This window comes from Urocitellus parryii, chromosome 5 (genome assembly GCF_045843805.1).
Source record: "Urocitellus parryii isolate mUroPar1 chromosome 5, mUroPar1.hap1, whole genome shotgun sequence".
NCBI lineage: Eukaryota > Metazoa > Chordata > Mammalia > Rodentia > Sciuridae > Urocitellus > Urocitellus parryii.
The window spans coordinates 21,210,648-21,237,949 of NC_135535.1; the positions used below are offsets into that span (position 1 = coordinate 21,210,648).

General features: G+C 32.7%; 1 protein-coding gene across 6 annotated transcripts in view; it reads left to right on the plus strand.

Moving 5' to 3' along the window:
• Anks1b (ankyrin repeat and sterile alpha motif domain containing 1B) overlaps nt 1-27,302 on the plus strand; it is a 1,073,357-nt gene that overhangs the window by 416,543 nt on the left and 629,512 nt on the right. For all 6 annotated transcript variants that reach the window (XM_026398716.2, XM_026398722.2, XM_026398739.2 and 3 more), the window contains exon 11: nt 10,149-10,285. In XM_026398716.2, coding sequence (XP_026254501.2) covers nt 10,149-10,285 — 137 coding nt within the window. The remainder of the gene's footprint in view (nt 1-10,148; nt 10,286-27,302) is intronic.

Genomic DNA, 27,302 nt, shown 5'->3' on the forward strand with positions numbered 1-27,302 from the left:
CCCAAGGACTTAAAATCAGCATACAATAGTAACATAGCGATATCAATGTTTATAGCAGCCCAGTTCACATAGCTAAGCTATGGAACCAACTAGGTGCCCTTCAACATATGAATGGATAAAGAAAATGTGATATATATATATATATATAAAATGGAATAATAGTCAGCTATGAAATTATAGCATTTGCTGGTAAATGGATGGAATTGGAGACTATCATGCTAAATTAAATAAGCCAATCCCCAAATCCCAAAGGCAGAATGTTCTCTCTGATATGTGGATGCTGACTAACAATAGGCAAGGGGTGGGGGAAGTCCACAGGATTGGACAGGGTGGAGTGGGGGAAGGGGAAGGGATGGGTATGGGAAAGACAGTAGAATCAATCAGACATAGCTTCCTATGTTCATATATGAATATGTGACTAGTGTAATTCCACATCATGTACAACCACAAAAATGGGAAATAATGCTTCATGCATATATTATATGTCAAAATACATTCTACTGTCACATATAACTAAAAAGAACAAATAAAAAATTGGGGTAAAAAATGAAAATAAGAGGGTTATAAATATCTATGTGGCCATATCTTGAAAATAATTCTAAGTGAAAAAAACTAGTGTGAAAATTATACACATAATGTGTTTCTATTTGTGTAAATTTGCAACATAATATGTCCTGTATATATTGAATATGAATAATGAATACACATAATAAGAGTAGAAGGGCACAGTCAGAGAGTACATATAACTTCAGGATGGTGATTATTTTGAGAAGGAAGCAGGTGAATTGGTTTGTGGCAAGATAAAGGTGAGATTTTTAAATGTACTTGTAATGCTTTTTAAAAAATAACATATATGTGAATCAAATATAAGTAGATAAAATATATCCTCATCAAAGAATATTTGAAAAATAGGAGAACTATAAAAAAAGAAAAATAGTTCATCATCTCACCAGCCTGAGTAAGTACAGCCTCTTATGACTTTCTTTTCATACACAATTTTAAGTGGTTAAAATAAATTATATACTCTATTTTGTCACACATTTTTAAAATTAGACCTCTAAGGTTACAACAATTAGGTATTTTTGCACTCATAAGTTTATCTATCTTTGTAATCACTATTTCAACAAAATTTTGTTAACAACAAAAATTGCTCTTCAGTTTTAAACAAAAATCACTGAAAAATCATTGTTTTAATGGGAACTATGTGAATGATTTACTAAATCTGCAAAATTTAGATTAAAAAATATGGAAAAGCAACTTTTAATGGACCCTTGGAGTGTTGGAATTAATGGTATTTAAATCCCAGACAATGGTATTGGAAAACTTTATCCCTGCTTACTGATACTATTACCTGCATAGGAAAACACTCCAATAAGGAAGAATGAAAACAACCATGGGAACATAGAATTGTTTCTAGGATAGAAAAAGATGGAAATCTTTGCTTCCAGTTGCTTTGCTGCTGCTATGAGTACAGAAAGGAAATGGTCTAGAATTAAATACTTCTGATTCCCATTTTGCTTTTTGGAAATTCTGAGACAGTTCAATCTGATTTCTAAAAGCATATGAAATGCAATCTGATTTTTCCCCAAGTGTATCTAAATATAATTCTATATACTATAATTCTTTTATAATGTGTGAAGTTTGTCCTCATGACTATCTATATAATTTGAAGAATATAATAACATTTCAAAGGAATTCATTTGATAAATACACATTCATATGATAATAACAGTTCAATTTGTGGCCACACTTATGCGATAATGCCAGATAACCCAAGTAAATATGGGTTCCTCGACAATGAGATTTTGTCACTGGTGATTTCTACCCAGTTTTCTAGAGTTTACTGATATTTTAGATAAAAGCCAAGCCATTAGTTCCATAAGATATTTTGTATAGCAAACATCTCACAACTGTATTATATGTGTGCTAGTGTGTAGACACTGGTTAGGTCATAGTTCACATGTTGCAGTGAACATGTAAAAAAATTAATCTCTTAAACTGTATTCACATATATGAAAAGTAGGGAATTGGGAAATTGCTAGTTTTCCCAAGGAGGAATTCTGCTTATTAATAAAGGCATCAGACCTTTCAAAAAGGTCAACATTTGACATGAAATATAAATTCATTTTGATTCAAGTATAATATTTAATTGAAGGAAAACTAAACCCCATCACAAAATAAATACTGATGTAATGATCTACAATCCCCATTATTCTCTACTACATTAAGGAAATGATAGTCACTATTAATTTGAAATCACCTTTCTAATGATCCTGGTCTCTGAGATCAGTAATTGCAAAATGAACAAGGATTTGCAGATAATTTGATGCTAACCCCTATATCCCCATAACTGATAAATTATGTCATAATTAAAATAAGTCCAATAATTTCTTTGGATTATGAATACTTATTTCTAATTTAGATTTTATCAATATTTTCTCACTCTTCTCACATGAACTTTTTCACAAATAATATTTGATAGACTATAAAATACAACAGGCATTAATAATATCTCTAAAATTTAAATTTGTTTTAGTTGAACATTTAACTTCTTTTGTTAAATTCTCAAATTTTAGAACTTTGTTTCCTTTGGTACTTTGTAGCTCTTAAGTAAATTCTAAGAAACACATTGTTTAAAATGCATGAAAAAATTTTTGTCCATAATAATTTGACTATTCAAAAATTGAGTCCTGACTCCTAAAATGAATCCTCCTGTATGTAAAGTGTTATGGCAATAAGAAGACAAATTAGACATAATGTGTATTACCTTGATCTAGTATAACAGGAGCAAAAGAACAGATCATAGTCTGTGTAACTGTTTACAGGTTGGCATGGGGTCAGATTACAGGGGCACCTCACTTTTACTTGCACATACATCTTTCTTCTTCATCATACTCTTCTGTCCTTCCAGTTTCATATTAGGTGGGCTAAGGAAATACTTTTGAAGGAAATGATTTTTGACCTGAGGCAAATGAAGGCTGGAAGGATATTCAACTTAAAAAAAATCAAGTAGATAAAGTGTGGAGGTTTGAGAGGTAAAAGGAAACAGATCATGCAGAGCCTTGTGAAAATGAAGGAAAGAGAGAAACGGGCAGGGAGGGACTAGAAGGAAAGGAGACAATGAAGAGTAAATTGAATCTGTGCATGTTATTTATACTCCTACCTTATTGTAGAAATGATGGAAAACTTACAACATCTAGTAAACACTACTGACGTTCTGCCTGATACTTTTTTCTTGACTTCCCCATTTTTCTACCCCATTCTTCATTTTTAACAGAATCTTGATTTTATCAAGTAGATATGGTCTTCTCTATGACCATGTATTTTAAGAGCAGTTGTCTCTGTCCCCATGTCTTGGTCTGTTCAGGCTGCTTTAACAAAATACTCTTAACTGAGTGGCTTATAAATAACAGAAATTTATTTCTTTTAATTTATTTCTTACTGATTGGAAGCAATCAGACAACTCATTTATCATGTGCTGACAGATTTGGTGTCTGGTGAGGGCCCACGTCTTTCTAGATGGGTATTTTCTCACTGCAGCTTCACTTGCTGGAAGGGGTGTCTTTATGAGGGAACTAAATAGCATTAATAGGGGCAAACTCTGTTCTCATGACATAATAACCTTCCAAATTCCCCACCTCCTAACACCAACATCTTAGGAATTAGGATTTCAACTTATAAATATGGGCAAAGGGGACAAACATTCAGACCACAGCACCCACCTCTCATGGAGTAGTGCTCAATCATCTAAGACAGCTCTTGTTAGTGATTGGGTTAGACATGAACATTTGATAAGAATTTGACTAATTAGATTTTTAAAATATACAAGAGGAATAGATGACTGATATTTTATCTTGATTTTATCATGTCTGATATTTTGGGAGCTTCTTGCAGTTGTCTTTATCCAGCCTGGGGATGAAGCATCACACAGAGGTGAGCAGAACTGAGAAAACCACTTAGAAAAGAATCAAGAGCCCTAACATTTGGCACCTGGAGCAACTCTGATTCTAGACTCTCTTTTATAGGGAATATTCACTGTCTTCATTGCTTAAGCTTGTTAAAGGGGATTTTTACATTAATTGAAGTTCATTTACCTGATTAGTTGCTGAAACATAAAATCCATCTTTCTAACAACAGCAACAACAATGAATTGAAAAGCAAGATAGTCAGAAGGGAAAATAGGTAGAAACCTAAAATGGAGCCTAGATAAGATTATTGCAAAATGAGATCATATGCTTTCACTTGTATTAGAAAACTATGTAAAATAGAAGTACATATGATTTCCCTATCTTTCCATATGAATTCTGCAAGAAATCATGATAAATTAGGAATAGGTTGTGGGACTTAAGAAGGAATTAGATGACTCACTTATCATTCTATACTATATCATTCTGCTTGAAGGTTTAATCCTCTGTGTATTTTCTTTTCACATTAATTAAATCAATACAAAACCAAAAGATACACCATACATATACTTCTATCCAAAGGCTTGAGCAAAATTTGAGCCATTAGATTTATATTCATATTTTTACTTTGTGGAGTGTCTGTTGGTAGTTTTTAGTTGTTTTCTATTGGAAATATTTTTTTCATGACATGAATGATTTCTAAGAGCATATTAAATTATAAACACAATTCTTAGCATTGTATTTTTTTTCTGTGTCAGTAATGAGTACTTACTTGTTAAAAAAAAATTGCAAAAGGGACCACTTGAAAGCAATTGGTTTCAGTTCAACACAGGATGAATTGACCAGGAAGCTGAATTTTAAATAGGGGTTAGCATACAGGAGATTTATTAAGAGTTCTCTTTGAAGCCTACATCTTGGAAGCAAATTTTTAACCCTCACACATCAGATAGAGCACTAATCTCTGGGGAATATAAAGAACTAGAAAGCTAAGCACCAAAAACATAAACAAACAAACAAACAAATAAATAAAACAAAACAAGCAAGCAAGCAAACAAACAAACAAATAACACAATCAATAAATGGGCCAAGGACCTGAACAGACACTTCTAAGAAGAGTATATATAATCAGTCAACAAATATATGAAAAAGAGAGAAATGCAAAGCAAAACTATTCTAAGATATCATCTCACTCCAGTCAGAATGGCAGCTATCATGAAGACAAACAACAATAAGTTTTGGTGAGGATATGGGGAAAAAGGTATATTCATACATTGCTGGTGGGACTGCAAACTGGTACAGCCAATATGGAAAGCAGTATGGAAATTCATTGGAAATATGGTGTGGAACCACCATTTGACCCAGCTAGTCCACTCCTTGGTCTATAATCACAGGACTTAAAAACAGCATATTACAGGGACACAGCCACATCAATGTGTATAGCAGCACAATTCACAATAGCTAAACTGTGGAACCAACCTAGATGCCCTTCAGTAGATGAATGGATAAAAAAATGTGTCATATATACACAATGGAATATTACTCAGCAATAAAGGAGAATAAAATCATGGCATTTGCAGGTAAATGGATGGCGTTGGAGAAGATTATGTTAAGTGAAGTTAGCCAATCCCAAAAAAAAACAAATGCTGAGTGTTTTCTCTGATATAAGGAGGCTTATTCATAGTGAGGTCGGGAGAGGAAGAATGGGAGGAATAGATGAACTCTAGATAAGGCAGAGGGGTGGGAGGGTTAGGGAAGGGGCAGGGGGTTAACAAGGATGGTGGAATGTGATAGACATCATTATCCAAAGTAAATGAAGACATGAATTGGTGTGAACATACTTTATATACAACCAGAGATATGAAAAAAAATTGCTGTATATGTGTAATAGAATTGTAATGAATTTTGCTGTCATTTATTTTTTAAAAATCAATTAAAAAATTAACAAAAAAGAGTTATCTTTGAAGCAATGTTAGAAAATTTTGGAAAGAAAGGCAGTAGGAGAGGTTAGGCTTTGATGTAGTCTCAATATGGCCATCCACAAGCTCGCTGAGGGACTCTGAAATTGGGATAACCCTTCAAATTCATGCCAAGTTGGTGATAGAACAGCATCTGATGTATTGATCAGACATGACTTGATGTATTGATCAGACATGGAAAGCAGACTGTTCCTAGAAGGGGGCGTGACCTTATGGCATGAGTTTTCTTCAGCTGAGGCAATTCTAAAAGAAACTTGATGGCTGAAGACTGTCTACCAGTTATGTTTGTTTTAAACACCTAGGGGAATAAATCTTTCAGACCTGAAATTGAATCTGGAGAACATTAAAGTGTTTTGCTCATGTATTCGGTAATATAAAATTTGTAGTTTTATTTTAATGTAGTCATTGGCAAAGAGAGTTAGAAAATGAGACATCCAAGATGGCGGGCTAGAGGAAGGCTGCATTCTGTGTCTCTTCATGACCTGAGATTCAAGTAGTAGGAATACTGATTCTCTGTGAGCAATTAGAGGATCCCCAACAGCTGCTTCTGTGCAGGAATCAAGGCTCCCCACCTGTGCAGGAATCCTGGTGGCCACTCCCAGTCAGGATACAAGGCAGCTGACCATGTGTAGGAACTCCAGTTGCCACTCAAAGGTGGGGCCCCATCTACTAACAAGGGGCTTCCCCAGTTGACTCCATCTTGGAACACTGCAACTACTACCATAGTCTTCTACAAGCCATAGCCTGCACCTGGAGACACCACACAGGGTCTGGAGACAGCCACCAGCCGCAACACTGCATGCCACAGAGCTGCATCTCTGAACATGCCACCAATAGGACGCATACAACCTGACACCCCATCGCTGAAAGCAGCCACCTCTATCTTGGGACACTTGTTGCATCTTAGTTGGAGCAACCCCTAGCCTGGAAACAATACCAAGGGCTAGAAGGAAAGTCACATGAACAATAGGAAAAAATGAGGGAAGAAAGTGCCCCAAACAAACCAAGATACTACATTATTAGAATCCATGGCAAGCATAATGAAGAAATTATAGAGAAGGAGTTCAGGATGAACATAATTAAAATGTTTTGTGAATTAAAGGATGATATAAGAGAACAAATATAGGCAGTAAAAGATCATTTTGATAAACAGCGACATAAGCCAAACCTTATTTTCAGTATGTCTGTGAGGTTGTTTGTAGATGAGATTAACTTCTGAATGGTATTCTGAACAAACCAAATTGTCCTTCCTAATGTTATAAGCCTCATTTGATCAACTGAATACTTGAATAGAGCAAACAGACTGAGGAAAGGAGAACTCCTCCTGCCTGACTGCTTGAACTGGAACATTTCCTTTAGACTTTTAACTTGGACTGAAATTTTAGTTCTTCTTCTATTAAGATCCATTTGGACTTGAACTTAAAACATCACTTCTCCTGATTCTCAGTCCTCTTGACTCAGACTAGAACTATCCATTGGCTCTCCTGGGCCTCCAGCTTGCCATGTGCATACCTTGGAACCTTGGCTTCCATGTCTTGTGGGCCAAATCCTCATAATAAATCTTTCTTTCTAGATATATCCCTCAAGCTCTCTCTTATTTTTGGAATTAAATTCTGTCCCTACCAATTTGTGTTAATAGATAAAAGATATTGGCCTCAAATTTCACTGAAGTATTCATGATCCTTTCTATTTCTTTTCTTGCTTTCTTCCCTGGAATTTCTTTCATCTTCTACATTTTTTAAATTTTGATGATATTTGGTTTGATAGCAGAAAAGGAAACTCTCATTTATTAAACTACTGTATATCTGGTAACACAATTATTTATCTTCTATTTTATCTACACATATAAACCTACAACATAGCTATTAATCATTCCTTTTTATAATTAAGAACACTGAAATCCTGAAAGGTTAAATTGTCTTAATATCACACAGACTTCAGCAATAGGTGTTTGTATGTAAATTTTGATACGTTTTTGAATTAACAGAGGCTAAAGAGAAATAATTAGCTAAATTTAATGCTGCATTTTTTGCTCTAACCAGTTGAGTGAATAGCAGCACAAAATTGATAATGAGACAAACAATAGAATAGCACATGTGAAAATCAAAATCACAGAAACAGACCCATGATGACTGCAGATACTAGAATTATCAAGTATAGATAAACAAACCAAAATCTTTAGAAGTCATTCTTCCTGTCCACCGATGCTCCTATATCTTTCCATTTTTACCCTTCCCTAATTTTATAAGCTATTTAAAACACAAACAAATAATAATGTTTGAGATTATTTGTATGCTAATTATCCATATCTATTTGTATGCTAATATCCATATCATTAAATATTGTTTCTGTATACTGAAATATCACATCCTACCTCATAAGTACATTCAATTATTATGTGTCAACCAAAAAATTTAAAAATACCTTTATTAATTCCTTCTAAACACCCCCCCACCCAGAGAGAGAGAGAGAGAGAGAGAGAGAAAGAGAGAGAGAACAACTTGCAATTTTCAAATAAATAAAAGCAAGCTTAAAAATGTTTTTATGGACTGAAAAATTCTAACTAGTGATATAGTGTATTTTAGTAAGAACCAAATGGAAATTTTAGAATTGAAAAGTATATTTTAAATTAAGAAAGGTTTTGATGGCAGATTAGACACAGCTAAAAAAAGAACTAATACACTGGGAAATGAGTTGAAGAAACTATTCTGAATGCTGTATAGAGAAACAAAATGAAAAAGTACAACAGAGACAATAAATGATAAAAGGAATAAATTCTTTCTAGCATTATTTCCTTCTAGTCCAAGATTAAAAATGAAAGAAAATGAGGTAGAGACAATATTGGAAACAGTAAGGTGAGACTGTGTGATCCTCCCACAGACTCCTATTACTACCGGTAGCAATGCATCCTTTCAGTTGCTCAGGCCAAAGCCCTTGACATCCTTGAATTCTCTCTTTTCCTATATCCAACACATCAAGAAATTATTTTTCAAAAATTGTAATTACTTTTAATTGATAAATATAAATTAAATATACATGTATTTATTGTGTATAGTATGCTGTTTTGAAACATATACATTATGAAATGGCTAAATAAGTAATTCACATGTGGATTACCTCATATATCACTTTTTGCACATGTTAAAAACAATTTCTACTCTTTTATGAATTTTCAAGGCTACCACTGCTTTTTATTAAGTATTTTAGAGATCTCTTGAGCTTATTGCTCCAATGTAATTGAAAATTTGTGTTCTTGGACCAATAATACCTCTTAAGACCCTGGCAGCCACCATTTTGTTCTCTGCTTCTATAAGTTTTAACTTTGCTGAGATTCCACATAAGTGGAATAAGTGAGAAACATGCAGTATTTATTTTTCTGTGACTGGCTTATTTTAATTAACATAGTGGCCTCTGCGTTAATCCATGTTGTTGCAAATGATAGGATTTCCCCTTTTTTAGACGCTGGATGATATTCCATTTTGTATATATAACATTTTATTTGCATCCTTCTATTGATAGACATTGTTTGATTCCATATCTTGGCTATTTTGAATAATGCTGCATTGAACACAGGAATCAGGTATCTCTTCATCATACTGGTTTCATGAAAGGTTGTAGAGGATTGCCAAAATGATATATATGCTAGCAGAAGTTATTTATAGAACATTTCCATCATTTTTCATTTAGTTTTGACCATATAAAATGATATGATTTTCTTAGGGTTATAATTTTGTTTGTTTACATTATAAAGCTGTTTTTTAAAATGTCAGTTTTTCATTCAGGCTTCATTTACTGGCCTTCTTTTCTATAGTTTGAGGGATTTCAGGAAAAGTTGTTTGAGGAGTCCTGTGTTTGGGTTTTATGAATCACAGAGAGATAAAACTCCTACTTAATAAAAATGAATACTCATTGAAAGGTTATGAGGAAAGCTTTGGCCAGATCATATTCCTTTTAAGTTAAGGTAAAGTTGTAGTCATTCATGTAGTAGTTTCAGTCTTAAAAGTGATGATGTATGATTTGTCATTGTGAATTGAATGATATTAATATTCTTGGAACTATACTATGGGGGGATACTATTTTAACAGGAAACAAAACATTTGAAAACATTATCTTTAAAATGTACCAATGAGCATATTCCTCATTATGTTCTTGTAAAATTGATACCAATCATAAAATGAAATCTCAATTCATATTCACAAAAGTAATTTCAGGTCTTAAAAGGTAAAATGAGTGATTAGATTCATGATAGTTCTATTTTTATTCCCAGATAATGCCTCTGAAGTAGCAATTACTGCTCCAGGAACTAGTAACCATAGAAACAGCTCAACAGGCCCAACACCTGACTGCTCACCTCCATCCCCTGACACTGCCCTCAAAAATATTGTAAAAGTTATTCGACCCCAGGTAAGTTTCCTAAATGACATCATCTACATTATAATGTATTTTTAAATCAATGCATGTATACTACTTATATTGTAATGTTCGGACTATTATGATATGTAATGGATTTTTTTAATTAAAAGAAGGGTCTCACAAAAGGATGTTTGCTTCCTTTGAAGTTGGTAATAGACACTGAAGTCTGTATTAGCTTTTGGAAAAATGTATTACAAGCATTAAAAGAGAAGTTCAGAAAAATGACTATTTCACGTTTCCCTTTCACAGCATTTTAATGATACTCCAATTATTGAGCTGTTGGTGTGTTCTGATGTTTTCCTCTTCTTTTGTCTTTATTCCTCTGAACATGCTGCATTATTTATGCTTACTTCTCTATCTCCTATAGAGAGATATTTTAAGTTCTCTGTTCCTTATGGCTTCTAACTAATGTCATTTGTGTTTGATATTGTGCCTCTCATTCTTCCTTATTTTTCTTCAGAGTTCACATTCCTTGCTAGTCTTTCTTTACCCTTTGTTTCCTTTTTCATTCCTGTTTTTTATCTGTATGTTTTTTTTTTTCTCTTTCCCCTTCTCTTTCAGTTGGATTTCCCAGTAGGCGGTTTGCAGGCAAGCTTTAGAAATATCATTGGGACAAGCTGTTCTGTGATATTTCATTGAAAATAGCACTTTTAAAGCTGTTTGCATTATATTTTTGCCAACAGATGGACCTAGAACATGGAATTGGTGATGTTCTCAACCTGGCTCATTCTGAATGGGCATCATAAAATATAAGAGAGGGAGACTTAGAATCCAATCAATGCCATTCACTATATCCTGAGACATATAGTTTGATTAAATTTCTTGAGCCAATTTGTAGGGCATATGTGTCTTTTAAGTTTGTCTACTGCAGCAAGGATTTGTTTAGTATCTTACTTCTTTAATATATAACATTTTTATTTTTTTTACTGTGATTCTTATCTTCATCAGTGAAATGGCATTTAAATTTCACAAATCCACTATAATTTATAGAGCTCTTTCATATATATTATTTCATGTGATTTTCACCAACTCTAAGCGAACTTATATTCTAGTGTTATGTAGAAGGATATTGGTGCTATAAAAGGGCTAAATTGTCCATAAAGTTCTTTTGTTTTCCTTTTGACTAACAGCTATCTCTGCCAGTCCTGTTCAGGAGTTTAAAAAATCCTCATGAGGTTATTCACCTTGACACATGTTTATGAGTATGAAATTTACAAGTTTGGGGTGATCTAGGCTCAGATAACATTATACAGTTCCCTAATTACATTGTCCTGTATGTATTAATAAAAATAAACTATTAAAAATATTTACTTTTATGCTAATATAAATTCTCTAATGTCAATGTATTTGATCATTCAATGAATGAAAAGCAGAATCTATCTTTCTCTGAATATTTTGTTTTTGTTCAACTTAGCTTATTTTTGTAAACTTTGAGAAAAACTAGAGGTAATTTTAATGCCATCTTGACTCTATTCCTTGGTTCAGTCAGTTATTAAATATTTATGAAAGTAAGTAACTTTACCTTAGTAGTTGTATGATGATTGAGGAGGAAAACAAAAAGTGGGAAAGTTAAATAATTCAGGATAGTGGTATTTAAATTTAAATCAGTGCCATGTGTAAGCATTACATGTAATAGAATAATAATTTCTAACATGTGTAATTGGGAAGGAGTATAACTTCACTTGGGCTACTGTCCCTTCTGCCCCAAAGACTTTGTGCATTGCTCATTTCTCCCGATGACTTCTAACCTCCTAGAGTACCTCGTTCATTGTAGAGAGAAAGGAGGAGAAAATACTCATGGAAATAATTATGAGGGAGTATTGAGATAGGACATATGATTTTAGGAAAGGGTTTAGAGATCAGAGGGTGTAGATGAAGAGAGATGTATGGATAGAACAAAAGATTCTGATGTGTTATGACAAATGATATAGGTGTGTCAGGTATGAAAATGTTGAGAGCTACTATTTAAAAAAGATAATTGTGGTTACCTCATATTAGAGCCTAAACTCTGGTTACTAGTCCAGTCCTCTAAAGTGTTCTCTAATTCTGGATTTCTGTCTAGAAATTCAAGATATGTGAAGTTAGATTCACTCCTGGCTATTTACTAATTGGAAATTAATAACATGATTGAAATGATGATTTCACTTTTAAAACTGGTGTTGAGGTTTGAAAATAAAAGTATGAATGCAAACCTTCAAATTTACATTGTCTTACCAGGTAATTAGCTGATGTGTTCAGACTTTTAATGTGGAAGGAATGATATTGAAGAGATATTGAAGAGATGAAGTCCAAACTTTTTATCCTATTCACTGAAAATAGACACTCCTTAGGTAGAGCAAGTTGGGCTACTTCCTCTTTGCTTCATGCATACCTTTATCTAGTTGTTTCCTTAATTTTACTTCTAAATGGAAAGAATCCATTATAACCAAATAATTCTTGCTTTTAGAATGAAATGGGACTGATTATACATTGCAAGTGTTTCTGATTAGTGTGTTAATTGCTTGGAAGCTACAGACTTTCCAGCACTTTGTTGAGTTTGTTTTTATTCAGCATATTTGTTAACTCACTAAGTCACAGCTGTTAGTTTTACATCCCATGTTTGATCTTTTCACCTTTGTTTAGTTGGGCTCTTTCGTGTCTTAAAATCCTCCAGATTGTGAATTATTATATTTTTAATTAATAAGAGACTGAAATACTTGTATGCTCTGGTTTCCTCTTTGTTTTTCTCAAGAATATTAACTCACAAGGATGAGTTTCTCTATTTAGAAGAACCCATTAGACTGGGTTCATTTACTTATACTGAAAATTATTTTACCCTTAAAAAAAATCTTTGAAAATCCTTGAAATATTATTTCTGAAAAAGGTATTAGGTAATTCTATTGACATACCAATTCTCTTCTTTGTATTAAATAATTATATTACTTGAGTTACATTTTTGTTTTTAAATCGAGATATAAAATTGCATTTATCATACACAATAGAAAGTTTTTTATACACTGTATACTTTGTGAGATGGTATATCTAGTTAATTAATAAGTGCATTATCTCTCATAGTTGTCATTCTTATGGTAAGATTTAATAAAAATTCCCTTAGCATATTTCAAGTATACAATATACTATCATTAACATAGTCAGCATGCTGCACAGAAAATCTCTTCAACTTATTCTTCCTATCTAACTATATATGCATATCCTTTGGTCAACCCCCTCTTCCTCCTATCCACTGCATCTCTGGTAACCACTAGAGATAAACTTTCTGTGCCTGGCTGAACATCACTAATCATCAGGGAAATACAGATCAAAATCCACAATGAGATATATCATCTCAATCCTTTAAAATGATTATTATTGAAAAATTGGCAAGGTTATGAGAAAAGCAAACTCTTGTACTCAGTGAATAGGAATGTAAATTAATACAATCATTATGGAACTATATATAGAGGTTCCTTAATATATATGACAAAAGTGCCATAAGATCTAGAAGCCACTACTTTGTGTATATCCAAAGGAAAGGAAATCAATATTTCAAAGATACTTGTACTTTATTTTCATTGTACTACAATTCGAAATACCAACATATAGAGTCATCTGTCCATCAGTGGATGAATGGGCAAAAAAAAAAAATGTGGTGTGTATACACAATGGAATAAATTTTTACCTTAAAAATGAAAAAAAAATCTTGTCATTTGTGACAACATAGATAATTATAAGTTAATGAAGTGAACAATTCTTTTTATTTAAAAAGAATGTTTCCTGGTGAACTATTTTCTCCCAGTTGTATAGCAAGATACACAGATTTTAAGTATATGGTTTGATACTTTGACAATTGTTATCTGTAGTTGTAACCCCACTCCAAGCAAGATATAGAATGTTGCCATCATTCCAGAGAGTTTTCTAATTCTCTTTCTAATTGACCTCATTTTTGCCTCAGAGGCAAGTATTTCTGATTTTAATCACTGTAGGCAAGGATTGCCTATTTTTTAAAAAATATTTACTTTTCAGTTTTTTTAGGTGGACACAATATCTTTATTTTATTTTTATGTGGTGCTGAGGATCAAACCCAGTGCCTCATGCATGTCAGGCGAGCGTGCTACCACTTGAGCCACATCCCCAAACCCAGGATTGCCTATTTTTTTTATTTTACATAGTGGTATTCCACAGTGTGTTTGTTTGTGTTTTCATTAGTGTGTAGTTTTGTTTAGTTTCTTCCATTAAAAATATTTTTGAAATTCGTCCATTGTTATTCCTGTCTTTGCTGAGTAGTATTCCATTGGATCAATAGACTACAATTTGTTTATTCATTCTGCTGTTGATTGATAGTTGTCTTGTATCCTGTTATTACCATTCTGCATGAATAAATATATGCAAATTTTTTATAGATACACTCTTTCATATAGATCCCTAAGAATGGAGCGTTTGGGTCAGGGTGGATAACTTTTAAAAAAAAAACTTCCCAACAGTTTTTCAAAGTAGCCATTCCATTTTATAATCATGAATAGATAAAGAGTGAAAGTAACTGAGTGAGAATCTTAGTTTCTCTAAATCCAGGCTCTAATTATTTTTTAAATTTTAGCCATTCATATGAGTGTGAAATGATTTCTCATTATAGTTTTATTTTGCATTTTTCTCATAAATACTGATTCTAAGCATCTTTTTCTGCGGTTATAACCCATTCTTGTATCTTTTTATGAGATGTTTATGTTCTTCTCTTTCTTCATGGGATTCTTCAATTTTCTAATCAATTATTTACAAATTTTAAAATTCTTTGTGAATTTTCTGATAATTCTAAAAGATACAGAACCTTTGTCATTTATAAGCACTGCATATATTTTCCCCAGTATGAGGTGTGCCTAGACCTTTTTTACATGTCCTTTGATGGGAAGAATGTTTTAATTTTGATGAGATCCAGTTTATCTTTTTTTTTTTCTGTTATGACCCCCCAGTCTTTTATATTCTTTGTCTTGTCCAGGTTGTGAATATATATATCCATATTTTTTCTAGAAACTTTCTGGTCTGGCTTTTATGTTTAGGTTTGTGAACCATCTAAAATCATTTTGTATATGGTATGAGGTAGGGGTCAAGATTCATTTTTTTGCTACATGAAAAAGATTTTCCTCATTCAGTTGAATTAATAATTGTTTATTAGTTTTATTTTATTATTATTGGTATTTATAAATGTAATTAAGTTTTATATTACCTGTTTAATCTAATTTAAAAGTTGTAGCAGTTTTTGATTTTATAAAAAATTAATTTCCTTAGGTTTTTCTCATGCCATCTGAGTATAAGATAATTTTACTTCCTTTTTTTTCCCCCTGAGCTTTATACCTTTTGTTTCTTACTACTGTGACTATAGCAAAGTGGTACATTTAAATTGTAAAACCAAAAATTCTAGCCTTTTTTCCTATTTTGGAGAGAAAACATTCAGTATTTCAGCATTAACTATAAAACAGGCTATTAGTTTTATGTGTGAATCCTCTACTTCTAGTTTGTTGAGAGTTTTCTACATAAAAGGGTATTGACGTTTTAAAAATATTTTTCCTGTATCTATTTGGTAATCATATGATTTCCCCACCTTCTTTTTCCCTCTGCAGTATAGTGAATTACATTCTTTTATTTTGAATGTTAAAAATTTAACTTTACATATCTGGAATAACACTGAGTTATGATATTTTATCATTGTGCTGAATGCGACAGACACTTTGTGTAAAGCGTTAGTGTGGATAGATGGATTAGATCTAAGGAAGTCAAACATATATAATGATTTGAACTGACTGGGATTTTGAAATAATATTAGCAGAGATAAGAAAGATTTGAATAGTAGATGACTTGAAGAGAGATGAGCTGCTTCTGAACTCCTACCATGTTTAGATTAGGTGACAACTCAACCTGAAGTAAATAAGCATTTTGGATATTTTTCTGGGACCTTGCATATGTTTGATGAGTAGCAATAAAATAGCTAGGTAAAAAGCCATACCATCTATCCTTGTTATTATTAAGAATTTTGAACTGAGATTACATAAAATTCTTGCCATATCTGGAATAACATTTTACTGGGCACTGGGGGTCATAGAATACGTATGCTAAAATTTAAAATTAGGAATGAGAGTGGGTTTGTAAAAAACAGAACTATATAACTCATAAAGAATATATAATATTGTATTGAGTTGCAGCAAAAAATAGATAAGGAATAAAAAGACCTTCAAAGATACAGTCTTTTAAAATTAGTTTTATTATTGAGTATTAAATCATTTACTTTTATTATGTAGTTTCAGTTTCATTTATTTCTTATAAAAATGCTATGTGCTGAAATTGCCAGACTCAGAAAGTCAAGGGTCAAGAGTTTTCTCTCAAATGTGGAAACTAGAGAGAAAAAGGAATAAAAAAAGGATCTCAAGAAAACAGAAGGGAGATGAGTGGAGTTGAAGTGGGGGACCAATGGGGAGGGAAAAGAGGAAGGAAGGGGGAAGAACTGGGGACTGAAGTTGACCATATTATGCTATGTGCAAGTATGACATATCAAAATTCATTCCAATTTTATTTTAAACCATAATATACTAGTAAAAGAAACAAATGAAAGGAAGATCAATAGAGGCTCAAGTGGAAAGAGGAAGGAAGGAATAGAGAAAGTACTAGGGATTGAAATGGAGCAAACTATTTTATATACATATATGAATTTGTCCAAATGAACATCATTATTACAGTAACTTTAATGCACTAATAAGTATTTTTTTTTAAAAAAAGAAGGAAATCCTGCTGCTAGCTACAACATGGATGAACCTGGAGTACATTATGCTCACTGAAATAAGCTAGACTCAGAAGAACAAATATTGGTGGTTCCATTGATATGAGATGTACACAAAAGAAACAGTGAAATGGTTCTTGCCAGGAGCTTCAAGAAAAAAATGGAAAGTTTTTTTTCCACCAGTATAAAATTTCATTTACAAAAGATGAATAAATTCTGGGGATTTTTGCATTACACTATGCCTATACTAGACAATACTGTATTTTGCACATAGAAATTTGTTAAGATAATAGGCCTCATGTTAAGTGTTCTTACCACAAGAGTTTTTTTAAATATCATCTTAAAAATGTTATGAGGGAGGTTATTTTATTTTTTTCTTTATTTTCTTGATTGGGCCTGGGGTTTAGAGAGGGTGAATAATTTTCTCAGTGTGACACAGACACTCACTGGAAGAACTCTGATTTCTTAACTCCAATAGTCTTTCTATTAATACTAATTAGTTCATTAGGAAAAAACAGTCAAAAGTGTATATTTATATTCCAGAGGGATGAAATTGGAGAGAAGAATAATAGTTTGAAAAAAACCAATAAGAGCAGGTAACATAGATGGTCAGAGCTTATAGCCTAAAGGAGAGAGGAACAATGTATTCATAATTTGGAGATTTGTAACAAACACTGTATGAGAAGAGAAGGAGAAAAACAAAAATAATATTAGAAAATAATCTTCTGTGAAACTGAACAATTTGAAAAGAAAAAGATTGAGAAAGAAGTCAGTGGGACACATCTATCCACCAGTAGTTCTTGGCAAATTAGAATTTCGTGGGAAGCTTTAAAAATTGGTTTTGGTTTCCACCCCAAACCAATTAAGTCAATGTCAGGGCAAGTACCGATGCTCCTTGACTTACAATTGGATTACATCTGATAAACCCTTGTAAGTCAAAATATTATAACTAGGTTACATGTATTCAATACATGTAACCTACTGAACATGAAAGTTTAGCAATACTGTACATTAGAGTGTCAGTTGTTGATACTTATGACTCAGTGGGTGACTGGGAGGGGCAGCTCACTGTCATTTCCTAGCATCTTGTGAAAGTATTATACTATGTATTATTAGTTTGTAAAAAATATGAACATTCAGAATTCAAAATATGGTTTCTAATGAATGTATATTGCTTTTGCATCATTGTAAAGTTGAAGAGTTGTAAGTTGAATTATTGCAAGTTGTGTACTGTGTTTTTAACCTACTAATCTTGGATAGGCTATATAGATGGTCTATTAAATTCTGAAGTCAAATACAAAGTTTTGCTTATAGATGCCTTTTACTAAGAATTAAATTCTGATCATGTGTCTGTCACATGCCCTCCATAACTTTTCTCACCCTCAATTTGTTCATGGTATTTGCCTTGCCTAGTTCTTAGGGATATAGTAAGACTAAAACCAAATAAAATTTGCAATGGTGCTGTATAAATTATAAAGCCCTGTAGTGACTTCACTTGATATTATAATGATGATTAATTAAATCATGTGTGCCCATGTTTGAAATAAGACCTTTAAGACACAATGCTTTCACCTTCTCTGTCTCATCCACATATGGCTCTGATGATAACAACTTTGGTTTTTAGAAAATGTAAGAGTCTTTTGAAGTTCCCTTAATCATTTGAATTTACTTAAGATGATGTTGACTAAATATGGGGCAGTTCCTATCTCTGTATCTCATTTCTTAGAGGCATCAGAATAAGAAAGCCACAGGATGTTTAAAACCCTGAAATCTGGGAAATGAAGGTAAATGGAGAGTAGTATTTAGGATGACCTTACACAGGGAAGAGAAAAACAGTATCCAGAAAGTACCACCGTGACTATATCTCCTATTAATTATTGAAACCATCATCAATCCTACTTAGCCCAGTTGTGCTTTTATAAAAAAAATACCCAAGACTGGGTAATTTATAAAAACCAGAAATTTATTTACTCACAGTTTTGGAAGGTGGGGCATTCAGGACAAAAGTGTTGGCAGGTTTGGTTATCTGTTAAATGCCGCTCTGTACTTCTAAGATGGCACTTTGATATTGTATCCTCCAGAATGGAAGAATCTGGTGTTCTTGCATGGCAGAAGGGACTATCTCCCTCCATCAACCCTTTTACAAGGGCTCCTAATCTCATTTACAATGATTTAATCATCCCCTAAAGGACTCACCTCTATTACATAGGTGATTAAGTTCCAACATGAATTTGGAAGAGACAAAAGTATTCAAACTATAACAAATCCATATGTTGGTCATGCCAGTTATATGGCAGTGAAATATTATTCATTTTGTTTATCTTCATTTGAAGAAATCCTGAATTTATTCAACAGTAATATGAGTAAATATTTGTTTCTGACACTTTCAACATGTAAAAAAACACAGAAAGTATAACTCTCTTTACTGTGGGCCCAGATTGCCACTGATAACAACAGACTCTTAATATTGTTTTCTTTTTTTATTATTCAGGATTTTTCTTCCACATGCATAAATATATCAGTAGTATCTTTGGCATGTCTTTTTTTCTAAAGTATCTCTAGGCATATGGAATAAGAAAACATCAATAAAAATTATATGGGAAAATTTTCCTTGGAAAACAGAATGTCCAGAAAGTTGAGTGGATACTATTGCTTTAAATATCACAAGATGCAGATTAGAATTTGAAATATAATTTCACCCCTACCATTGAGTCACTTGTTATTGATTACACTGGGTAAAGTTAAAAGTCTTCAATTACCTATGCCTCTAAATTCAAGGGAAACTGCTTAACTCCACAATTAATAGTATACCTAATATATAAATCTGAAGCTTCCTAAACTGTTCTACTCTAAATTCTGGAATTTAGCTATGAAAGCACCATAATATGCATCATTATTTAGTAATTCATTCATTCACTAATTGAGTGCTAGGCATCTTAAGTAGTGATTTGAATATGAAAATAACTAAAATATCAATTTTACCATAAAAGAACCTTTAATCAACGTGGGAGACTATGGAATAGTAGACAGAATTATAGACAGAACTTTCAGTTTCATTTGATGGAGTTATATGGCAGTTGCTCAGGAGTCATTCTCTGACTTCTCAATCTACATTCACTCCCTATGTTCTCTTATCTCACTCTAGATCTTTAAATAGTACCTTTATGCTGTTTACTTATAAATTTATACCTCTACCCTTGTCCACTTCCTTGAATTCTAGGATCATATTCTGTAGGCTAGTTAGTCTAAACCTCAATGGGATGTTTAATAAACATTGTAAGAATAACATAGAACTAAACTTTGTATTTCAGTTAATAGCAACACAAGTAAACAAAACAAAACAAAACAACCAAACCCTTATCCCCCCATTGATTCCTTTCTCTTACATCCCCACATTCAAATCATCGGAAAATTCTATAGGCCAGAAGTTCTCAAAGTGTGGTTCAAGACCTCTTAGCAGCCTTTAAGACTTTCAGAATGCCTGTGATGTCATAACTGTTTTTATAATAACACAAAGACATTTTATTTCTTTTCACTTTTATATGTACATGAATGCTAAGTGGAGATTTTTAGAAGCAATTTGGGATGTGTAAAGACATTATAGTTCTAATGGCTAATAGAAAATGCAGTTGTGTATTCTTATGTTATCTATCTATCTCAATGTAATTCTAATGTATTAAATATTAAATAAAAGGTATGACCCTTATGAACAAACACTCCATTGTATTCTCAATAATTTCTAAGAGTATAAAGGGATACTGAGACCAAAGGGTCTAAAAATTATACTCTACTTAAAAAGATATCTTGATTCAGGCTCCTCTTACCATCATTTTGCTGTCACTTTCATATAAGCCATTAACATCTTTTACCTGGACTTTTGAAAAAGCCTCCTACCTAATTCTCTGGCATTGACTACTGTGTCCTTATCATTCTTTTGCATCAAGATACAGTCATATAAATCAGATCACATTGTTCGTCTGCTTCACCTTTCAAAGTCTTCCCATGTGAGAGTGAAGATGTACAATTCCACATATAATTTGACTCTCTTTAATGTCTTAAACCATTTCCTACCTTTCACTACCTAGCTCTTTTTACTCTAACCATGTTATCTTTCCTGCCTTTTTTAGATAAGTGAAACAGCTCCTGCCTTAGGTCCTTATCACTGACTTTTCTGGAATGTCCTTCTCCTAGAGACTTATCATTATCATCCTTCCTTCAGGTCATTATTCAAATGCTACCTTATGAGAGATGCCTTCTTTGACTGTTGAATATAAAGTAGCTACCACTTTGCTTTTGTCTCCATTGTGCTATTTTCCTTTATAACATCTTCAACTCTTGAATTAACATTATTTTGATCTGTTCAATGACTTTCTTCCCCACTTGAATACATATTCCCTGAGAATGGAAATATATCTTTTAAAAAGTTAAATTTTCAATACCAGAACAAAGACTGATATCTGGCATATAACTGGTGTTCAATAAATATTATTTGAATTAATTAATTTATCACATTTGGGTAAAGGGCAGTGAATACTATTTTTGTGTTGGGAAGACTCAAATTGGGCTTTTATATTTGATAAAAGTTAGATGGGTGAAGGGGGAAATATTTAGTCCAGGGAGTAGGATAGCATGAACAAGGCACTTGCAGTCTTTTTAAAATTTTTTTTTAGTTGTAGATGGACACGATATCTTTATTTTATTTAGTTATTTTTATGTGGTGCTGAGGATCAAAACCAGTGTCTTCTGTGTGCAAGGCAAGCACCTTACCACTGAGTTATTATCCCAGGCCCTTGCAGTCTTTTGTCTTAATCCTTTGCTGAATTTATCATCTGTAATTTAACCAATCAGGAAGTCCCAACCAATTATTGTACCCTCTTTTTCCTACTCATAATGTCCTAATATCTACACAGTACTCATACAGTGAGTGATATTCTTGAGGAAGAAAGCTTATTTTGTCAAACATATTGGTAAAGTACAGCATTAAACCTTTTTTCCTTATAAAAAGATTTTTCACAACCTTTGTCTTCTATCAACCCTGGAAATCCATTAATGCGTTTCATAACTAGTGACCCACAAAACACAGTTTGAGAAGCATGATCCAGGGCATTTCAAATGCTTCTATATAGCTGACCCTTAAAATTCCATCTGGTTTGATTTTTTTCACTCATCTTGCACAAATTCATACCATTGAGAAACAAAGCACTTTGGCTCAGCAATAAGCTAGACCTTTATTTCGGATGTTACAGAGTGATAGCTATACATTGTCTACTTTAATTATCAGGTGAACCATGTGAGATAGGGCCGTTATTAGTCCAATTTTATTTATGAAGGAAGTTAAAATAATTATACTGTAGATTATACTTTGTTGAAAAACAAGGATCTATATTTTTCCCTATTAAACAGTATTAGTTTACCATCATCCTATATTACATTGATTGGATTCAATTTAGTTAGCTTGTTTAAACACTTTAGTAGATACTATGAGGAATAAAAACCATTCAGCATTTGTTTGAACTCAGGAGACTAATTGACGACATTGCTTTCTTTCTATCCCGGATTCTGAACTGATTGAAAGACTGGATATAGTAGTTAGACAAACTGAAGTCAAATGTCATGAGTTTTTGTCTTTGGTAGACCTGATAGGACAATATGATTCTAGATATGTGGCTGAATATACTTCCTGTAACTTCACCTTTCCCAGCAGGTCAACCTATGAGGTAGTTTTAAAATAGCAGAGAACGTATTTATTATGCTGACATGTTTGCTCTGAAGAGGTAAAAACCAGAAAAGACAGTGATGAACATGCTTAGTTATTTCCCCAAATTCATTTTACAGCTGAGTAATTCTAACTCCTTAGGGAAAAATGAATGAAGGGTGAGAGAATAGGCTGAAATTTCCTTATGGAAACACAAAGCCAGAGGATAGAAGTTCAGCCTAAGAGTAAGATAATAACATCTTATTTGATTAAAGAACCCAGAGTGTTTGGAAAACTCATTATTCGTGCTTGCCAAAAATAAAGATCATTATCTTCCTCTAAGAATTTGTTCTTCCTTATTTATATCAATTAATTGCACCACTACCTTGTCGGTTACACAAGACATAAATTTGAGTCCTCTACAAAACTCTTCCCTTTCTTTCTCTTACTATATCTTATTAGCCACCAAAGCATGCCAATTTGGAGATATATATATCAAACCTTTTCTCTTTTACTCCCACTGCAATTGGCTTAATTTTTTGACTTTATTACTGAAATGCTCCCACAATGGTTCCCTTACTCTAACTCTCATCTGCTTCTAATTTATCTTCTACCTTTTCCCCAGAATAATGTTTATGTTTTATTATTGTTTTTGTATGTTTTGAACAATTGTAAAATTATAGCAAAGTTATAGATATAATATAAAGACCCTTTTCTCCTGAAGTTATTCATAAGTTGCAAACTTGATGCCTCATCAGCCACACGTAATTTGACGTACTATTTCTTACAAACAAGGACATCTATCTATAACCAGAAAACAATCATCAACCTCAGATCATTAACTTTGATATATTACTACCACTTAATCTTAAGACCCCATTCACATTTTACCAATTGTTCTAAAATAATATATTTTATGGTAAATGGGCCAGATCAAAATACATTGCATCTATTTTTCATTTTTCTTTAATCTCTTTTGATCTGGAACAGTTTTTCAGTATCATTTGACTTGAAAAACCATTGAATGTTTTAAGATAATAGGTCAGCTATTTAGTAGAATGTTCCTCAATTTGAGTTTATCTAATATTTCCTCATATTAAATTCTGGATGTGTATCTTGATAGATTCAGAAGAGGCTGTGTTTTCCTTATTGTACCCTATCAGGTGTTAACATGATTTTGATTTGTTCTAATCATAATGATGCTATGTCCCTTTGATAACTTGATTAAAGTGGTATCATTCAATCTTCTCCACTGCAAATTTAATCTTTTACTGCTGAAATTTACAAGTTTTGTGAGGAGGTACTTTGTAACTAATATTCCATTTATCATAAAACATTGTTTTTTCATTTACTTATTTATATTAGCAGAGAGTCATCATTTCCTATTTTATTCAATGAGTAATATTCCATTGCTATCACTATTTGTTTCAGTACTGAAAATATTTTTTTTTCCAAAGGAAGCCCTCCTGTGTTCTTATGACATATCTCAATCATTCTTTGACTTCTTCCTTACTTTTAGGCTCATCTCATATATACTTTTCTATTCCCAAATATGGAATCAGCCACTCCTCCAAAAAGCTTTATTTATTGTAAAATGATAGGAAGATGCCAAGATTTAGGAACTAAGTTATTGGGCTATCACTGGTCCCATGTATGGGCAGGACCAGGGAATTTTTCCAGTATGCACTTAAAAATACACACACACACACACACACACACACACACACACACATATATATATATAATTTCATAAAAACACACATCTTTCTCTATATTGATCTTCTATATATGTTGAAAACCAAGAGTTAATGGATATAATGTGACATCAATCTAAACATCACAGAATTAATTTTCATACTTGTAATTATATTCCCTGGAAGTCAGAAAACTGGATCCTATTATTCTTTTAAGTCTTCTTAGTTATATGTAACATTAGAATATATTTTCACATAATCACAAAAGCATGGAATATAATTTCAGTCCCCAGCACTACTTCCCCCTTCCACTTTCTTCCTCCCTGTGCTCCCCTTCATTCATTTACTAGTCTGATCTTTCTGAGATATATATATATAAATCAGTGTGTTGTGGATATACTTGATGTTGGGATTCTCCATATGCACTATGAAAGTTGGTCATAATCATTTTGCTTTTCTTCCCTTTTCCTGTCCCTCTTTTTACCTTCTCAGTCCCTTTAGTCTAGTCTACTGATCTTTCATCTGTTTTAATGAAATTCCATCTCCCTTTTTTTTTTCTGTTCTTCCCCTCCCCATTTTGGATCAGCTTCCACATATCAGAGAAAACATTTGACATTTGACCTTTGACCTTTGAGACTGGCTTATTTCACTTGGCATGATAGTCTCCAGTTCCATCCATTTAGTGAAAATTTTCATTCTTATTTATGGCTGAGAAATACTCCAGTGTGTATATATACCACATTTTTTAAATCTATTCATTGGTTGTAGGGCACCTAGGTTGGCTTCTTAGCTTGACTATTGTGAATTGTGCTGCTATAAACATTGATGTGGCTGTATTCACTATAGTATGCTAATTTTAAATTCTTTGGATATATACTGAGGACTGAGATATCTGAGTCATATGGTGTTTCCATTCCTATTTTTCTGAGGAATCTCCATATTGCTTTCCAGAGTGGTTGCACTAAGTTTTAATCACACCACATCCTTGCCAAAATTTATTATTACTTGTATTCTTTATAATTCCCATTCTGATTGGAATGAGATAAAATCTCAATGTAGTTTTGCTTTGCATTTCCTTAATTGCTAGAGATGTTGAACATTTTTCATATACTTGTTGACCATTTATATTCTTCTTTTGAGAAATGTCTCTTTTGTGCATTTATTGATTGGATTATTTGGTTTTGTGGTAAAAAGTTTTTGAGTTCCTTGGATATTCTGGATATTAAGGCCCTATCTGAGGAACATATGGCAAAGATCTTCTCCCATTTGGTAGGTGCTCTCTTCATGCTCTTAATTGTTTCCTTTGCTGTGCAGAAGCATTTAAATTTGATACCATTCCACCTATTGATCTTTGATTTTTTTTTTTTTGCACTTTAAGGGTCTCTTTAAGGAAGTCAGTTCCTGTGCTGACATGCTAGAGGGTTGGCCTACTTTTTCTTTTTCTAGCAGGTGCAGGATTTCTGGTCTAATTCCTAGATTTTTTATTCTTTTTGACTTAATTTTTGTGTAGGGTGAGAGATAGGGGTCATATTTCATTCTTCTACATATCAAGTTTCCCTAGCATCATTTTTTAAAATGTTTATCCTTTCTCCAACATATGTTTTTGGCAACTTTGTCTAGTATCAGATAACTTTATTAATGTGGATTTGTCTCTATTCTATTTCATTGGTCTTTTTGCCTGTTTTGGTGCCAATGTCATGTTGTTTTTGTGAATATAGCTCTGTAATATAATTTAAGGTCTGGTATTGTGATGCCTCCATCTTTGCTTCTCTCACTGAAAATTGCTTTGGCTGTTCCAGGTTTCTGATTTTTCGAAATGGATTTCAGAACTGTTCTGTTTTTCCTAGTTCTGTGAAAAAACATCATTGGAATTTTGATGGGGATTGTGTTAAATCTGTATAGCACTTTTGACCATATTAATTTTGACCATATTATGACTATTTTGACCATATTAATTCTGCCTATTCAAGAACATGGGAGATCTTTCCGTCTTCTAAGGTCTTCAATTTCTTTCTTTAGTTTTCACTGTAGAGTTTCTTCACCTCTTTTGTTAGATTGATTCCCAAGTATTTTATTTTATTTTTGAGGCTATTGTGAATTGGGATAGTTTTCCTAATTTCTTTTTTAGCAGATTTATTTTTGGAATAGAGGAACATGATTGACTTATGACTGTCATTCTTGTATTATGCTATTTTTCTATAGTCATTTATGAACTCTTAAAGTCTTCTTTGGAGTTTTTTGAGTCTTCTGCATATAGGATTATGCATCAAGAAACAGAGGTAATTTAGTCTCTACTTTTTCTATTTGTAGCCCTTTAATTTCCTTCTCTTGCCTGATTGCTCTGGCTAGAGTTTCAAAGGATTGTATTTAATAGGAGTGGTGAAAGTGAGCATCCTTGCCTTGTTCCTGTTTTTAGAGAAAATGCTTTTAGTTTTTCTCCATTCAGAATAATGTTGGCCTTGGGTTTTCATATATAACCTTCACAATGTTGAGGTTAGTTCTTTCTACCCCTAGTTTTTCTTGTGTTTTAATGTGTGCTGTGCTTTGTTAAATGCTTTTTCTTCATTTATTGAGATAATGTGTGATTTCTAAACTTAACTCTATTCATGTGATGAATTACATTTATTGATTTCTAAATGTTGAACCAATGTTGCATCTCTGGAATGAAACCCACTGATCGTGGTGCACTATTTTTTAAATTTGTTTTTTAATGTGTTTGCCAATAATATTGACTCCTATTGTTTTCAATGTATTTAGTTATTTGATCACTCTCTGGTAGGCTTATCCCTAAATATAGACACTGGTCTTCCCCCACTTAAGCTCTGATGCCTTGCCAGCCCATACCCACCTGTGTACTGTCTTCAATCTGATTAGAGT